Source organism: Stigmatopora argus, chromosome 15 (genome assembly GCF_051989625.1).
Source record: "Stigmatopora argus isolate UIUO_Sarg chromosome 15, RoL_Sarg_1.0, whole genome shotgun sequence".
Classification (NCBI taxonomy): Eukaryota; Metazoa; Chordata; class Actinopteri; order Syngnathiformes; family Syngnathidae; genus Stigmatopora; species Stigmatopora argus.
In genome coordinates this window covers 11,864,392-11,876,514 of record NC_135401.1, presented here as the reverse complement: position 1 = coordinate 11,876,514, position 12,123 = coordinate 11,864,392, and the positions used below count along the sequence as shown (strand labels likewise).

Genomic DNA, 12,123 nt, shown 5'->3' with positions numbered 1-12,123 from the left:
CATCTCATTTTCTGAACCGCTTTATCCTCATTAAGGTTGCGAGGGGTGCTGGACCCTATCTTAGCTGACTCCGGGCCAGAGGCAGGGGACAACCTGAATCGGTGGCCAGCCAATCACAGGGCACAAGGAGACGGACAACCATGCACGCACACCCATACATGGGGGCAATTTAGAGTGTCCAATCAGCCTACCATGCATGTTTTTGGATTGTGGGAGGAAATCGGAATACCCGGAGGAAACCCACGAACATGCAAACTCCACACAAATGGACATGACCTGGATTTGAACCCAGGACCCCAGAGCTGTGAGGCCGACGCGCTAACCACTCGCTCGACCGGGCTGCCCAGCCCATGTCCATTTAAAATAAAATACATATCCATCAATTTCACATTACACAAATGACCTTCGAGGACTGAAGTTAGAGATCCATGTTATAGTAACTTTGCAGTGGACAAAGAAGAAAATGCAAACCAAGCTACTGAGTTTCAAAGTCATCAGAGGGGTATGTCTAATATTCCCATTTCTTTTTTCCTCCTGTGGCTTTAATGCAGGGGTGTCAAACTCATTTGGCATCGTGGGCCACATACGGCCTAGGGAGATGTCAAGTGGGCCGGACCATTAAAATTATACCATGCTCTGCTATAAATAACCCAAATATCATGTCTTTCCTTTGTTTTGGTGTAAAGAAGCACAAGAACATTAGGAAAATATTGAAATTGAATGAACTATCCTTTATCAAAACATTTCATGAAACACCTCATATTTCCTTAGACAAATGTGCAATTGACTTTTATCATTCACAAATATGCATTGCAACTGATCCCACTGATTGTACAAAGGCACAAAACTTTAATTGGAACTGAAAAATATAATAATGCACTTTAAGATTAAATGAGACTTTTAAAGAAAGGAATTTTTAAACCACTTACACATACGCATATAAAATCTAAATATAATCCCTCCGTGCACCTTACAAACTAAGGAGAGTGATTTTAAATGTGTAATGAAGAAAGTGTTCGGCTGTCCTGTAAATCTGTAAACTTCATACATGAAACATACATACACATACAATACATACTGAAAATTTATGGAGTTGCTGCTGTTTTCAGTCTGTCTCAGTGATGCGGCTTGATGCGGCTTGTCTTCTACTCTGATGGAAAGAGTGCGCCCCTTAACGGATAATCCATGAATTGCCGGGAATTAAAAATATTGATTCCATGTCTTTTATGCATTTTTTCCACTTTCAAATTATCCTGCGGGCCTGATCGAACCTCCTTGGGGGCCGGTTCCGGCCCGCGGGCCGCATGTTTGACACCCCTGCTTTAGCCAAATGAATCCCAATTGAAAAAGCATATCCAAGTATGTAACCTTAGAGGTCAAAAACAAACACTGAAGTGCATGTCACCGCAATGTTCATAATGTGCAATATTGTATCTTAAAGTATTAAAGCCCAACCAAAAAGTATTTACAGTACGTTATTATGAAAACAATGTATTTGTTTTGAAGTATTAATGCCCAACCTAAAAGTATTTGCAGCCCCAGCCCCCTGACTAATGCACTCTATGATGAAAACGATCTCTTTTTTTGTGTCTATGTGTAATAGGCGTGGCCGAGGCGTGGCTGTGGGCAGAGTTCAAAAGACCCGCCGCCACGCCGCCATTTTTCAAAATGGCGGATGAGCCGGAGGCTGGGCGCGTTGGACTGCTGAGCTGCTCAGAATTGACGATTTCCCGAAGAAAGACCCGACAAACTTCTTCCAGGACAATGCAGCGCGTTCGGTACTTTGTCTTTTGGGGATTTCGTAGCCCCAGTTCTCATTTCAAGAGTGCTTTTGGACGGGAACGTGCTTCATTGGCGTGATGTAGCCCCGAAGTGGATGCAAACACAAATGTTTGCTAGCAAGTTGGCTACATTGCATCACCTATTGCTCTTAATGTTTAAAAAGAAACCCTTCCATTGTGTGTTTCAGTCCCTCAACGAGGACAGACTGCTGGGAAACATCAAGAATGTGGCCATAACGGCCAAAAAGGAGCAGTTTGTCGGCAAAGTGAGTCTTTTTTTAATAGCTTCTAATTCCTCTACCCGTGTAATTGGATTGGATAACTTTATTCATCCCGTATTCGGGAAATTTTGTTGTCACAGTAATGTTTAGATATCAGCGACCAGTGTTCACGGCTTTCCTAAATTAGCTTGTTTAGCATCATGATACACTCCAATTTTGAATGAAGACACTTAAACTGGTTTGGCGTTGATTTTTAATAGCAAGTTCCTGTGTGGGTAACTCATACTCACACTAGTGCCATCAAGTGGAGGTGTAAGGAATAAACCGTACACTTCTAGAATACGTATATACCTTTGCCCTTCCCTTTCCTAAAGGAAGACTTCAGGGCTTGGACCTTTTGATTTTTAATTGTGGTTTTGACAAAACCTAAGCGAGACATTCATTCAACCGTAGCGCAGGGGTCATTTTTGACTCGTTTAAACAACCATTTTTCCTCCGTCTAAGAGCTTTGTGAGACGTATTTTATTTTTTTGATTGAATGGGAGTCATTTGTGCATCAAAATGGTTAAATAAGCAATGACATAATCATGCTGTGGTGTTTTGCAGAGGTTTAAAGCCACGGAGATGGTGGAAGCTGTCCAAATCTACAAGACCAAAGAAGTCGTGTATGACGTAAGACCTCTTTTTCAGGTTATTTGATTTATTATTTTCATGTCATGTGTACTAAAAATACTCTATTTTGCTTCTCTTCAAGGTCCACCCAAGTTTACCAAATCAACGCTAAAGAAAGGTGACTTTGGAGTGTGGCACAGCCTTTAACACCAACATCTTGAGGGCCCCTATCCAGTATGTTTTCCATATCTCCCACCACATCTGAAGTATATGATCAACTCCTCAGCAAACTGTCCAGGAGCTTGATCATGACTTTGATTTGGGTCTGTTGGAAGACATGGAAAATAGACTAAATAGTGGCTCTTGAGGACTACTGTTAAAGACTTGGCTTATTTTTTAGACTACCTCTGCAGTGGACAAAAAGCCAAATCAGCAGTCATCAGAGAGGTATGTCTAATTTCCCCCCTTATGCAGTGGGATGAAGGCTTGCTGACTGAGGAAAGCAGAGATGACACTTCTGCTATTGGTAAAACCTAACTGTTTTATTTTTTTGATGTTGGACTTAGTCTATTGTGCCTTAACCTGTTTTTCCCCCCCCAGAAAACATTCTTTGTTCATGGATAGAAGCATCACCTCATCTTTAAATGCTGGATGGGATTTTATCTCAACCCCTTTTTGTGGAAAAATAAAGCCCTTGAAATGTACACGTCTTTCTTCATAACTAGTAAAAGAATGGAACTAAAATGTCATTTTAAACATTTATTAAAAGAAATACGTTATCACATTGATTGGCCAGTCTTCTCCACTTGTATTTATTTTTAAAATCAATTACAAAAGCCCTGGAAACATTCAAAATACGGGCAAAAAGACTTAGAATATAAACACCAAAAATTAAAGGAAGAAAAAAAGACCATTGAGGGTCTTGGGTCTTTTTTCTCCAAGTGTTTTAACAAAGACAAATGACACTCAAATCTCTTTTATTGAAATTTCTGATTGAAAAAAAAAAGAAATCCTCCTCACCTTAGGGATCGGGACATCACCTATAAAATAAGAGGGGGTTAGTAAATTGCAACTTTAGTCAATAAAATAATGTGAGATTGGAATGTTTTGACTTGGATACATTACAATATAACCCGGAAATAAGCTGCTTCAGGTAGCCAGCGCTATCGCATTTCGATCTTAATCCATATGAAATATATGTGCGTGCTTTGTGTGTCTAAAATACAGAAATAGCACTCGTTACTGACACTGCGGCGTAAGAAACGATGCGCCAAATAGGCGTGAAAATACGGTATTAACCTCAGAGCAGAGTTCAGAGACGATGCATCATCTTCAAGTGGGCAACCTGGGAAGATCACCTGGTCCTCCAGGGTCTGGACATCACCATGGACCTGGTGCATGCAAAAAAATAGAGCAAAAGTTATCATATACAGAGACTGGAGATTCAACAGATGGGTTTAGGTGGGTTTTTTTTTGGGGGGGGGGGGGGGGGGGGGGGGGGCAATTAGTATTACCTTGATACCTTGGCCCAGTCTCCTCTCCCCTCAAGGGTGTGCATGGTTCTGGACACACGGGAAAAGCTTCATCTTGATTTAACCAAGCTATTTGGGAAGTGCAAACAATTATTACAGGAAAGAGAAATCTTAAAGTAAATGATCAAGATAAAGAATGAAAATAAGTTAGTGAGTGCTCGGTGCTAATTTCCCCTTTCCAGACAAAGCGATTCAATATACAGACTGATGTTTAAAAACTAGGAGAAAGTCGGCTTAACCATTTTGGTATCAATGATTTTTGTTTAAAACAGAATTACAAATTGGAAAAGGGCGTTTAGCAATCGCAGTGAAAACTATCATTACATTCAACACAACTTCACCTGGCAAACTGACCGTTGATATCTCGGCTTTGTTTGATAAAATGAAGTCTTCCCCCACGACTCAATAATGGAGAGAATACGGACAAAATACTTTTGAAGTCAAATGTCGTGAGGCTAATGCTAAGCTAGCTAGTGACATGCCAAGAAGGAGCCCATACTTCAAATGTCGACGGTGTGTTCGACCTGGCAATAAACTAACAGATTTGTTGGCGTTTTGGCTCAATTGATTCCTAAAAAATCTCCCGGTAGGGTGTTAAAAATGCACATAGGCCAGTAAATTGCTCAGGTCTAGGGCTTACCTCGTTTGGTTGCTAGTCGTTCGACCGACGGCATGGAAATGACTGAGCCAAGGGGCGCGATGCTGCGCATGCGCATAATTTACGCACCTGCGTCCCCAATGGGCGTAACCACGCCCATAGGAGGTGATTCGTCCTCCCGACTCAATGACCATGTTTGATGCGTTCGTTTTGAAGACTTCGGCGGAGCGGCCAGGTGGTGAGTGTCTGTATATAGTTATCCAAGTTAATTTAAATTTGTTTGTTCGTTTACGAGTGTATTGTTGCCGTGGATAAAGCCCCCCCGAACAGCACCCCCCCTCCCCCCCCCCGCCTCCGTGTATGCCGCTGTCCTACTCTCCGCGAAATGTGTCTAATTTTACTCCTGTTAAACACATCACTATCAAACCACTCGTTATTTATTACTTTGTCAATATATGGCGAATTATAAGAAATAAAAACTTTTTTTCAATCCAATATCCTGTTTTGGGTGTTTTTTTTCCAGAGAGTTGGAACGAATTAATTTGTTGCCCATACATTTCAATGGGAAACTTCCGCTCGAGTTACGAGAATCTTGTCATACGAGCTCAGTCCCGGAACGGATTAAGCTCGTATCTCGAGGTACCACTGTATTAGCAAATAGCTACAAGATGTGATCGGATATATTCGCGCTGCATATTACAACTTCTTAGCCAATTATAGATCTTGTATAGCGTGACACAAAGGACCCCAAACGAATCACGCACCCAAATAGTTTGCGTACCTACCTACACCAAATTTCATTGAGCAGAGGGGCCACCTAAGCTGGCATCTAATCGGGCAGCTCATACCAGGAGGGGTTAGGGCCCAAATGTGGTTGGTTAATTTTTAGAGCTATTTCAAAAAAGGACAGATTGGACCCATTCATTTAAAATTCTTTATAGAATTGTATGACTATTGCAGATTTTTTGAAGTAGAGGTAAAACAGCTTTTTTGTCTCGATGCATCTGCGTCATTTGGACGTCATCATCTTGACAAACTCTGCAAAGAAAAACACCGATGTCAAGCCTGAGCGGCGCAAAAGGAGAAAGCCATACCACGAGCACCTTCGTAGTTGACGTGTCCGTCTCCGTCCACGTCCGCTTCTCGGATCATCTCGTCCACCTCCTCGTCCGTTAGCTTCTCGCCCAGGTTGGTCATCACGTGACGCAGCTCGGCGGCGCTGATGAAGCCGTTGCCGTCCTGTCAAAGCGCACGCGAGCGTCAGGTGGCGTGAGGCCAGCTTTACCCGCGCCCATCAGAAGAGGGACTCGCCTTGTCAAAGACCCTGAAAGCCTCCCTGATCTCCTCCTCGCTGTCCGTGTCCTTCATCTTTCTGGCCATCATTGTCAAAAACTCGGGGAAGTCAATGGTCCCGTTGCCTAGGTGATAGCACCAAAATCAAATAAGGTCGAAATAAGCTATTGATAAAGAATCAGATGGTAAAGTATCCGTACTCAGTTATTCGTTAGTTTTTACACCAGAAATCTAGTGTCACACGAGTGGTTAGTTTCACAGTTCTGGAATCGAGGGTTCGATTCCAGGTTCGGTCCTTCCAGTGTAGAGTTTGAATGTTTTCCCTGAGCTTTTGTGGGTTTTCTCCAGGTATTCCAGTTTACTCCTACATCCCCAAAACATGCATGGTAGGCTGGTTGAACACTAAAATGACGTTCAATTTATTTGACTGATCTTAGCGCTGAATTGGCTCTCCCAATTAAATGAACTAAATGGCTTATCCTCCCAGTTTCAATGAATTTAATTGTCAGGCAATGATTTAATTTGAGGTCACTTCCTTGTTCATTTTAGTGTACTAACAAGACACTTTCACTTTTGGTCAATTTCAGGGCGCTTCGGATTTACTTACTGCTGGATTTTGTATTACGTTGACTACTTATTTAAACCCACGCAGGCCCGCGGAGAACATGCAAACTCCACACAGGTGGACCGACCAGGATTTGAACCCTGCGAGGCAGATGTGCCAACCACTTGCTCCACCGGGCAGCCACGAGTTAACATTTTTCTTTTTATTTTTTAAATTAATTCATGTAGTTTAAAAAAATTGTAGCAATTGTAGCTATGTTATTTGTTGATTATTTATGTTTGTCATTGTCATTCATTGCTTATGTTTGTTTGTGGTTGTTATTTGTGCACTTGCTTACTTATGTTGTTGAGTTCTTATTGATTATTCATTTATTTATTATTTTTATTAGTTTGTTTCTTGTTCAAATCTCATTATATTTGTATAATGACAATTAAAAAACATTGAATTCAATTTACTGTATATTTGAGCCCACTTACTGTTAATTTTGTGGGCAATTCCATGTTCATTTTATGGTACTAATGAGTCTCTATTTTTTTAGTTACCGTTAGTACATTTTGGGTCCTCCCAGGGTCACATTTCTGTACATTTTTGGTAATTTTCTTGGGATTTTAGGGTATAGGCTGGGATAGGCTAAGTTTTTTTTAGCATGGTGACAACACTATGTAGAAAAATATGGAAATTGAAATAGAGTAGAGAAATGGGAGGCAGCATACCATCGGCATCCACCTCGTTAATCATGTCCTGGAGTTCAGCCTCTGTCGGGTTTTGCCCCAACGACCTCATGACGGTACCCAGCTCCCTTGTAGTGATGGTGCCATCGCCGTCCTTATCAAACAGCGAGAAGGCCTCTTTGAACTCTGTATAAAAAGTAATAAAAAAAATGTCATAAATTCAGGAGACCGAGCGTATGTGCATACGAGTCAATTAAATATTCTTACCGGCAATCTGCTCTTCTGTTAGTTGATCAGCCTACGGCAAAAACAAAAAAGACATTGCGACTAACATTACAAATATGTTTCATCAATCCTCACATTTTTAATTCGATATTGATGCTAAAAAATATTCAAGACAATTTCTGATACTACATGGATTAAAAAAAAAACAAATTATGAACTATTTCAGTGTCAAACCTTAAAAGTCTTCACATGAGTTTGTCACGAGTAGAGACCCAATCTATTTGAACTCGCCATGTGGCAGCCAATGAGCATCCATCCATTCTCTGCCAAACCTCCCACTTTAAATGGCTAGGACTTCTATCTTAACAAATCCCAGTCAACCATTTAGAAAAAAAATCCAATTTGTTCTTCTTCTGTCCAAGACGCATCTTCCCACCAATTTACCATTTGAGTCAACGGGAGGGTTAATAAGAATTCTCTTATATGCCGCAAACCCCTAATAGACTGCTGACCAATCAGAGATAGACAACTCTTTGCTGTTTTCAACTTGGATAGTAATGCTTAAAATGCAGTCTCCACCATTGCCATTCTATGACATCTCTGCTAAGGCTAAGATAATAATAATAAACGGCCCCACTCCAAAGAATATTGTCACAAGCCTATTGAAAAGACCAACTTACCATACAATTTACCGCAAAAATAGAACAAAGAACAACTTGAGCTTTGGTAGGTGCAACATAAACTAAGACTTCAACTATTCACAGGGAAACGATAAGTATTGGTACGAGTAAGTAGAGCGTGAGCACCACCTTTAAACCATCAAAGCAGATATCCGTGAGGTCCGTCACCAGCTTGAGCGCTTTGGGTTCCCCCCTTTTTTTGGCCACGCCGCTCTGTAAGCCCCCTCCGGCTTTCCTCTGCTTCTGATCGGGACTTTTCCCCCCGCTTTTGCCGCTCATGGCGTCCAGCGCTCCCCGAACGACCACCAAACTCTCGGCCAGGTGCTCCACCCGCTTGTCCGAGCGGACGAGCTGCTTTTTGACCTCGGCCAGGTCGGCCTTGGCGACCCGCAGGTCGTTCCTGGCGTCCTGCATCTCACGCACCAGACCGTCTGCGCGGCTGGACGAACACTCCATGAGCATCTGGAGGAACGCTCGGTAATTCTTCTCCTGCTGTTGAAGGAGTTCCGTGTAGAAGCGCTGTTGCTCGTCCAAGAGTTCGTAGACAGACGACAGGCTGACGAGCTCATCACCTATCGGATACAGGGTGACCTTCTTGGGCAGCATTTGGAAGTGGAAGATGGCGCTGATGACAGCAGATTTTGGGCATCAAGAGTAGCCGATGGCAGGAAGAACACTACTGAATCCTTCCTTCTGTCTGTCTGTAGTTTCCCCACGAGCGAGGGGTCTAATGAGCAGACGGCGTCCTTCCCAAGCCACATCTCACCCGCCCGACCAACTTTGACGCTTTGACGGCGGGCAGGTGGCCAATATGTAATGACAACTGGGATTTACAGTCTATGCGCCAGTTGAAGAGCTACGGTTGCATCTCCTGGAGAGGATCGGTTGGCAGGTAATTGGAGTGCTCTGACTAACTAAAGGGTTGATAGGGAAGTAAGGGACACTACTGTTGTCATAATACTAATAATTTCAACTCCATATAAAATTAAAAATGTTACTTCCTCTTAAGTCTTTCAGTGCCGTTGACAATGTTAATCTCCAGAACAACAATTAAAACTCGAAATGGCTATGGATTTAAAAAAAAATAACCAGGTAGAGTAAGCCTTTTTTCTATTAAAAAAAAAGACCATGTATAGTAAGGCTTTTTTTAAATTAAAAAAATAACCATGTATAGTAAGGCTTTTTTCCTTAAAAATATGACCATGAATATAGTAAGGCTTTTTTTCCTTAAAAATATGACCATGTATAGTAAGGTTCTTTAATTAAAAAAAATAACCATGTATAGTAAGGCTTTTTTTCTCCAAAAAAAACATGTATAGTAAGGCTTTTTATTTAAAGAATAACCATGTAGAGTAAGGCTTTTTTAATTAAAAAAATAACCATGTATACAGAGTTTTTTCTTTTAAAAAATGACCATGTATAGTAAGGTTTTTCTTTATAAAAAAAATGTATAGTAAGGCTTTTTTTCTTTAAAAAATGACCATGTATAGTAAGGCTTTTTTTCTTTAAAAAATGACCATGCAGTATAGTAAGGCTTTTTTCTTTAAGAAAAATGACCATGTATAGTAAGGCTTTTTTTCTTTAAAAAATCACCATGTAGTATAGTAAGGCTTTTTTATTTAAAAAAATAACCATGTATAGCAAGACTTTTTATCTTTTAAAAAATGATGAAAAATATGAAAAATGTCATTCTTTCCTCCTCCTTTAATATTTGAAGTAGGATGGCGGAGAGCAAATGAATGAATAGTGGACATTTACTGGTGATTAACTCATTTAAAAAGAGTTAACTTACTTTTTAAGAGCCACATAATTGGTTGACATTTTTATTATTGTGACAGCAGAAAAGCAAAAATTGCAATATGCATTGGACTATGGGCTTATGTTTTTTTTAACACTCCCAATATCAGTGAATATCTCAATCAACCCTGACAAAAACCACTCAGAAATAGACTAAATCAGTCCAGTTGTATTAGTTTCACCAAACTCATCCAACTGGTTTTGGAAAGGCATCGTCAGACCTGGCAAGATGGCGCTCTGTTGCCGCTTTAACCAAACCGGTTTAAGGAAGTCATTTTTATAGATGGGCGTGTCAAAAACATTTGCAACATCTGCTGGTGAAAAGGAATTTAAACTAGACGCAACGCAGCCTAAAAACATGTCAGTTTGAGAGACAATGAGCACCCACTGATTCAACACTGGACTGTTGTTATGCCTATGTTCAGTTAATTTGCATGTTCCTATTTAAACTTGAAACACACGATTCATACACCAAGCAAACTTTATGAACAGGAAATGCGTGCAACTAAAGTTCAATCCATTGAAACTGGGAGGTTTGGCAGTGAACTCTTTTTTTTTCAATGAGCACTCTTAGTTTTTCTGTTAATGGCACCATTGACTTGACTTTATATATATATTTTAAAATTATTTCTGATTGGCAACATGTGGGATGATGTCATTATTTTGAAATGAAATTAATATGCAGTAAAGTCCAAAAATTGTGTAGCATAAAAATGCTTTCATGAGAGGAATTTCACTGACTGGGGAGCGGTCATGTCTGTACATGCACGTGGTTAAAATGAATGAAGGGTTGCTGGGTTGCTCACAAAGAACTGAGAGCATGATTAAGCCTTAAGAGCAATTTTAATTTTGCAATTTCAAAAAATACAACAACCTTACAAAGACCTGGGTTCCATCTACGGGGACATCTCATTTGGATGTGTGCATATGTAGAAATTGAATATGTTTTTAAAACTCATTACAGTATTTATTTATTATTTCATCTCATTTCTTAAATAATAAAATTATAAATGAAAAGAATGTTTTAAAAATACAATTAAAATGTACATTTACATTTGTCTGGCGTACAAAAATGTTATGTCGACATATTGTAGACATCAGATCTCATTTATGATATATTCATTATTATTGATAATAATTATATATGAAAATATATTTTTATTTTTTTCTAAATTGATCAAATCTATACAAAAATAAAATTAAAATGAATAAAAACCAATCCACTGATTATCACTCCATCTAAACTACAATTTTTCCTAATTTCATTTAAATCATGCTCTTCCATTTACAACTTATCTATAACTATAAATGTTTATGTTCCGGTGCCATTCAAGGCATTAGACGTCCAATTCATTTTGACTGGGAAGGTCGAATTAGTTGTTTTTTCCCCCCACACATTTTTAAAACATTGTGCTGTCAATTTAAACTAGTTTATTCCTTGTACCCAACATAGTTAAAATCTAGAAATAGGTCTTAGGGTTTAAAAAAAATCACGTTTGTAGCATGTGCTAAGAAAAACGAATCGTATGAACTTAGTTTAGACAGGTGTTAGCAATTCCCAAATTAACCGGCTACCGCTGCAGGTGCATTCAATAGGTCATTTAGATAAAGCTTCCAAAACAAATATACGATATAAACGCGTTTTGTCACGATTAAAAAAATGTTTGTTAAAGATATATATATCATGCTCACCATAAGTGAAACTTGTGTGCGGTTATCCGATGGCGTTACCGGCGGAGAACTAGTATGGGCCGGGTAAATAGGCGGGGTGAAGGAGGGAACGTCTGTCGAATCACTCCTCCCCAAATCCAGGTAGTCCTCCGCACTAGACGAACTAGTTCTTCACCACTACGTTCAACTTAACATCTTCGATAACATTTGGATTTTATATCTTTAAAAGTATGACCAAAATGTGTATTCATTGTATTCCTCAAATATCCCAAATATGTACATAATATACTAGAATATCATATTAGTTTATCTTAACGGTACTTTTCACTGTTTTGTCCACACATATTCAAAATCCACCCCTTTAAATGATGTTGTAAACTATGTAAATAAGTTAGAACAATCAAACAAGGGAAGCCATAATTTATACAATTCGTGCCATAAATAATGATAAACATATGGCAATGAAAGCGAGTCATT

The 12,123-nt window shown here is 39.7% G+C and overlaps 1 protein-coding gene and 2 long non-coding RNA genes across 8 annotated transcripts; 1 reads left to right on the top strand and 2 right to left on the bottom strand.

Moving 5' to 3' along the window:
* The first annotated feature begins 487 nt into the window (after nucleotides 1–487).
* LOC144090233 (uncharacterized) lies at nucleotides 488–3,103 on the top strand. Of its 4 annotated transcripts, none has more exons than XR_013305306.1 (5): nucleotides 488–502; nucleotides 1,604–1,778; nucleotides 1,970–2,047; nucleotides 2,609–2,674; nucleotides 2,757–3,061. It is a non-coding gene; the product is annotated as an uncharacterized LOC144090233 (long non-coding RNA). The 4 variants fall into 4 exon arrangements; XR_013305308.1 differs by lacking the exon at nucleotides 488–502 and adding an exon at nucleotides 3,089–3,103 and having other exon boundaries at nucleotides 1,388–1,778; nucleotides 2,757–2,792; XR_013305307.1 differs by lacking the exon at nucleotides 488–502 and having other exon boundaries at nucleotides 1,388–1,778; nucleotides 2,757–2,792; nucleotides 3,015–3,065.
* Nucleotides 3,104–3,574: 471 nt separating this feature from the next.
* Nucleotides 3,575–5,075, bottom strand: LOC144089875 (uncharacterized). Of its 3 annotated transcripts, none has more exons than XR_013305211.1 (3): nucleotides 4,129–4,486; nucleotides 3,740–4,005; nucleotides 3,575–3,654 (listed from the first exon to the last, which is right to left on the bottom strand). It is a non-coding gene; the product is annotated as an uncharacterized LOC144089875 (long non-coding RNA). The 3 variants fall into 3 exon arrangements; XR_013305212.1 differs by adding an exon at nucleotides 4,787–5,075 and having other exon boundaries at nucleotides 3,635–4,005; nucleotides 4,129–4,215; XR_013305210.1 differs by having other exon boundaries at nucleotides 3,635–4,005.
* Nucleotides 5,076–5,664: 589 nt separating this feature from the next.
* On the bottom strand, nucleotides 5,665–11,791 carry LOC144089874 (calmodulin). Its single transcript, XM_077621099.1, has 6 exons — nucleotides 11,668–11,791; nucleotides 7,541–7,571; nucleotides 7,316–7,459; nucleotides 6,056–6,162; nucleotides 5,848–5,983; nucleotides 5,665–5,782 (listed from the first exon to the last, which is right to left on the bottom strand). The coding sequence occupies exons 1-6, from the start codon at nucleotides 11,668–11,670 to the stop codon at nucleotides 5,754–5,756; spliced, it is 450 nt and encodes a 149-aa protein (XP_077477225.1). The 5' UTR covers nucleotides 11,671–11,791; the 3' UTR covers nucleotides 5,665–5,753.
* Nucleotides 11,792–12,123: the final 332 nt, after the last annotated feature.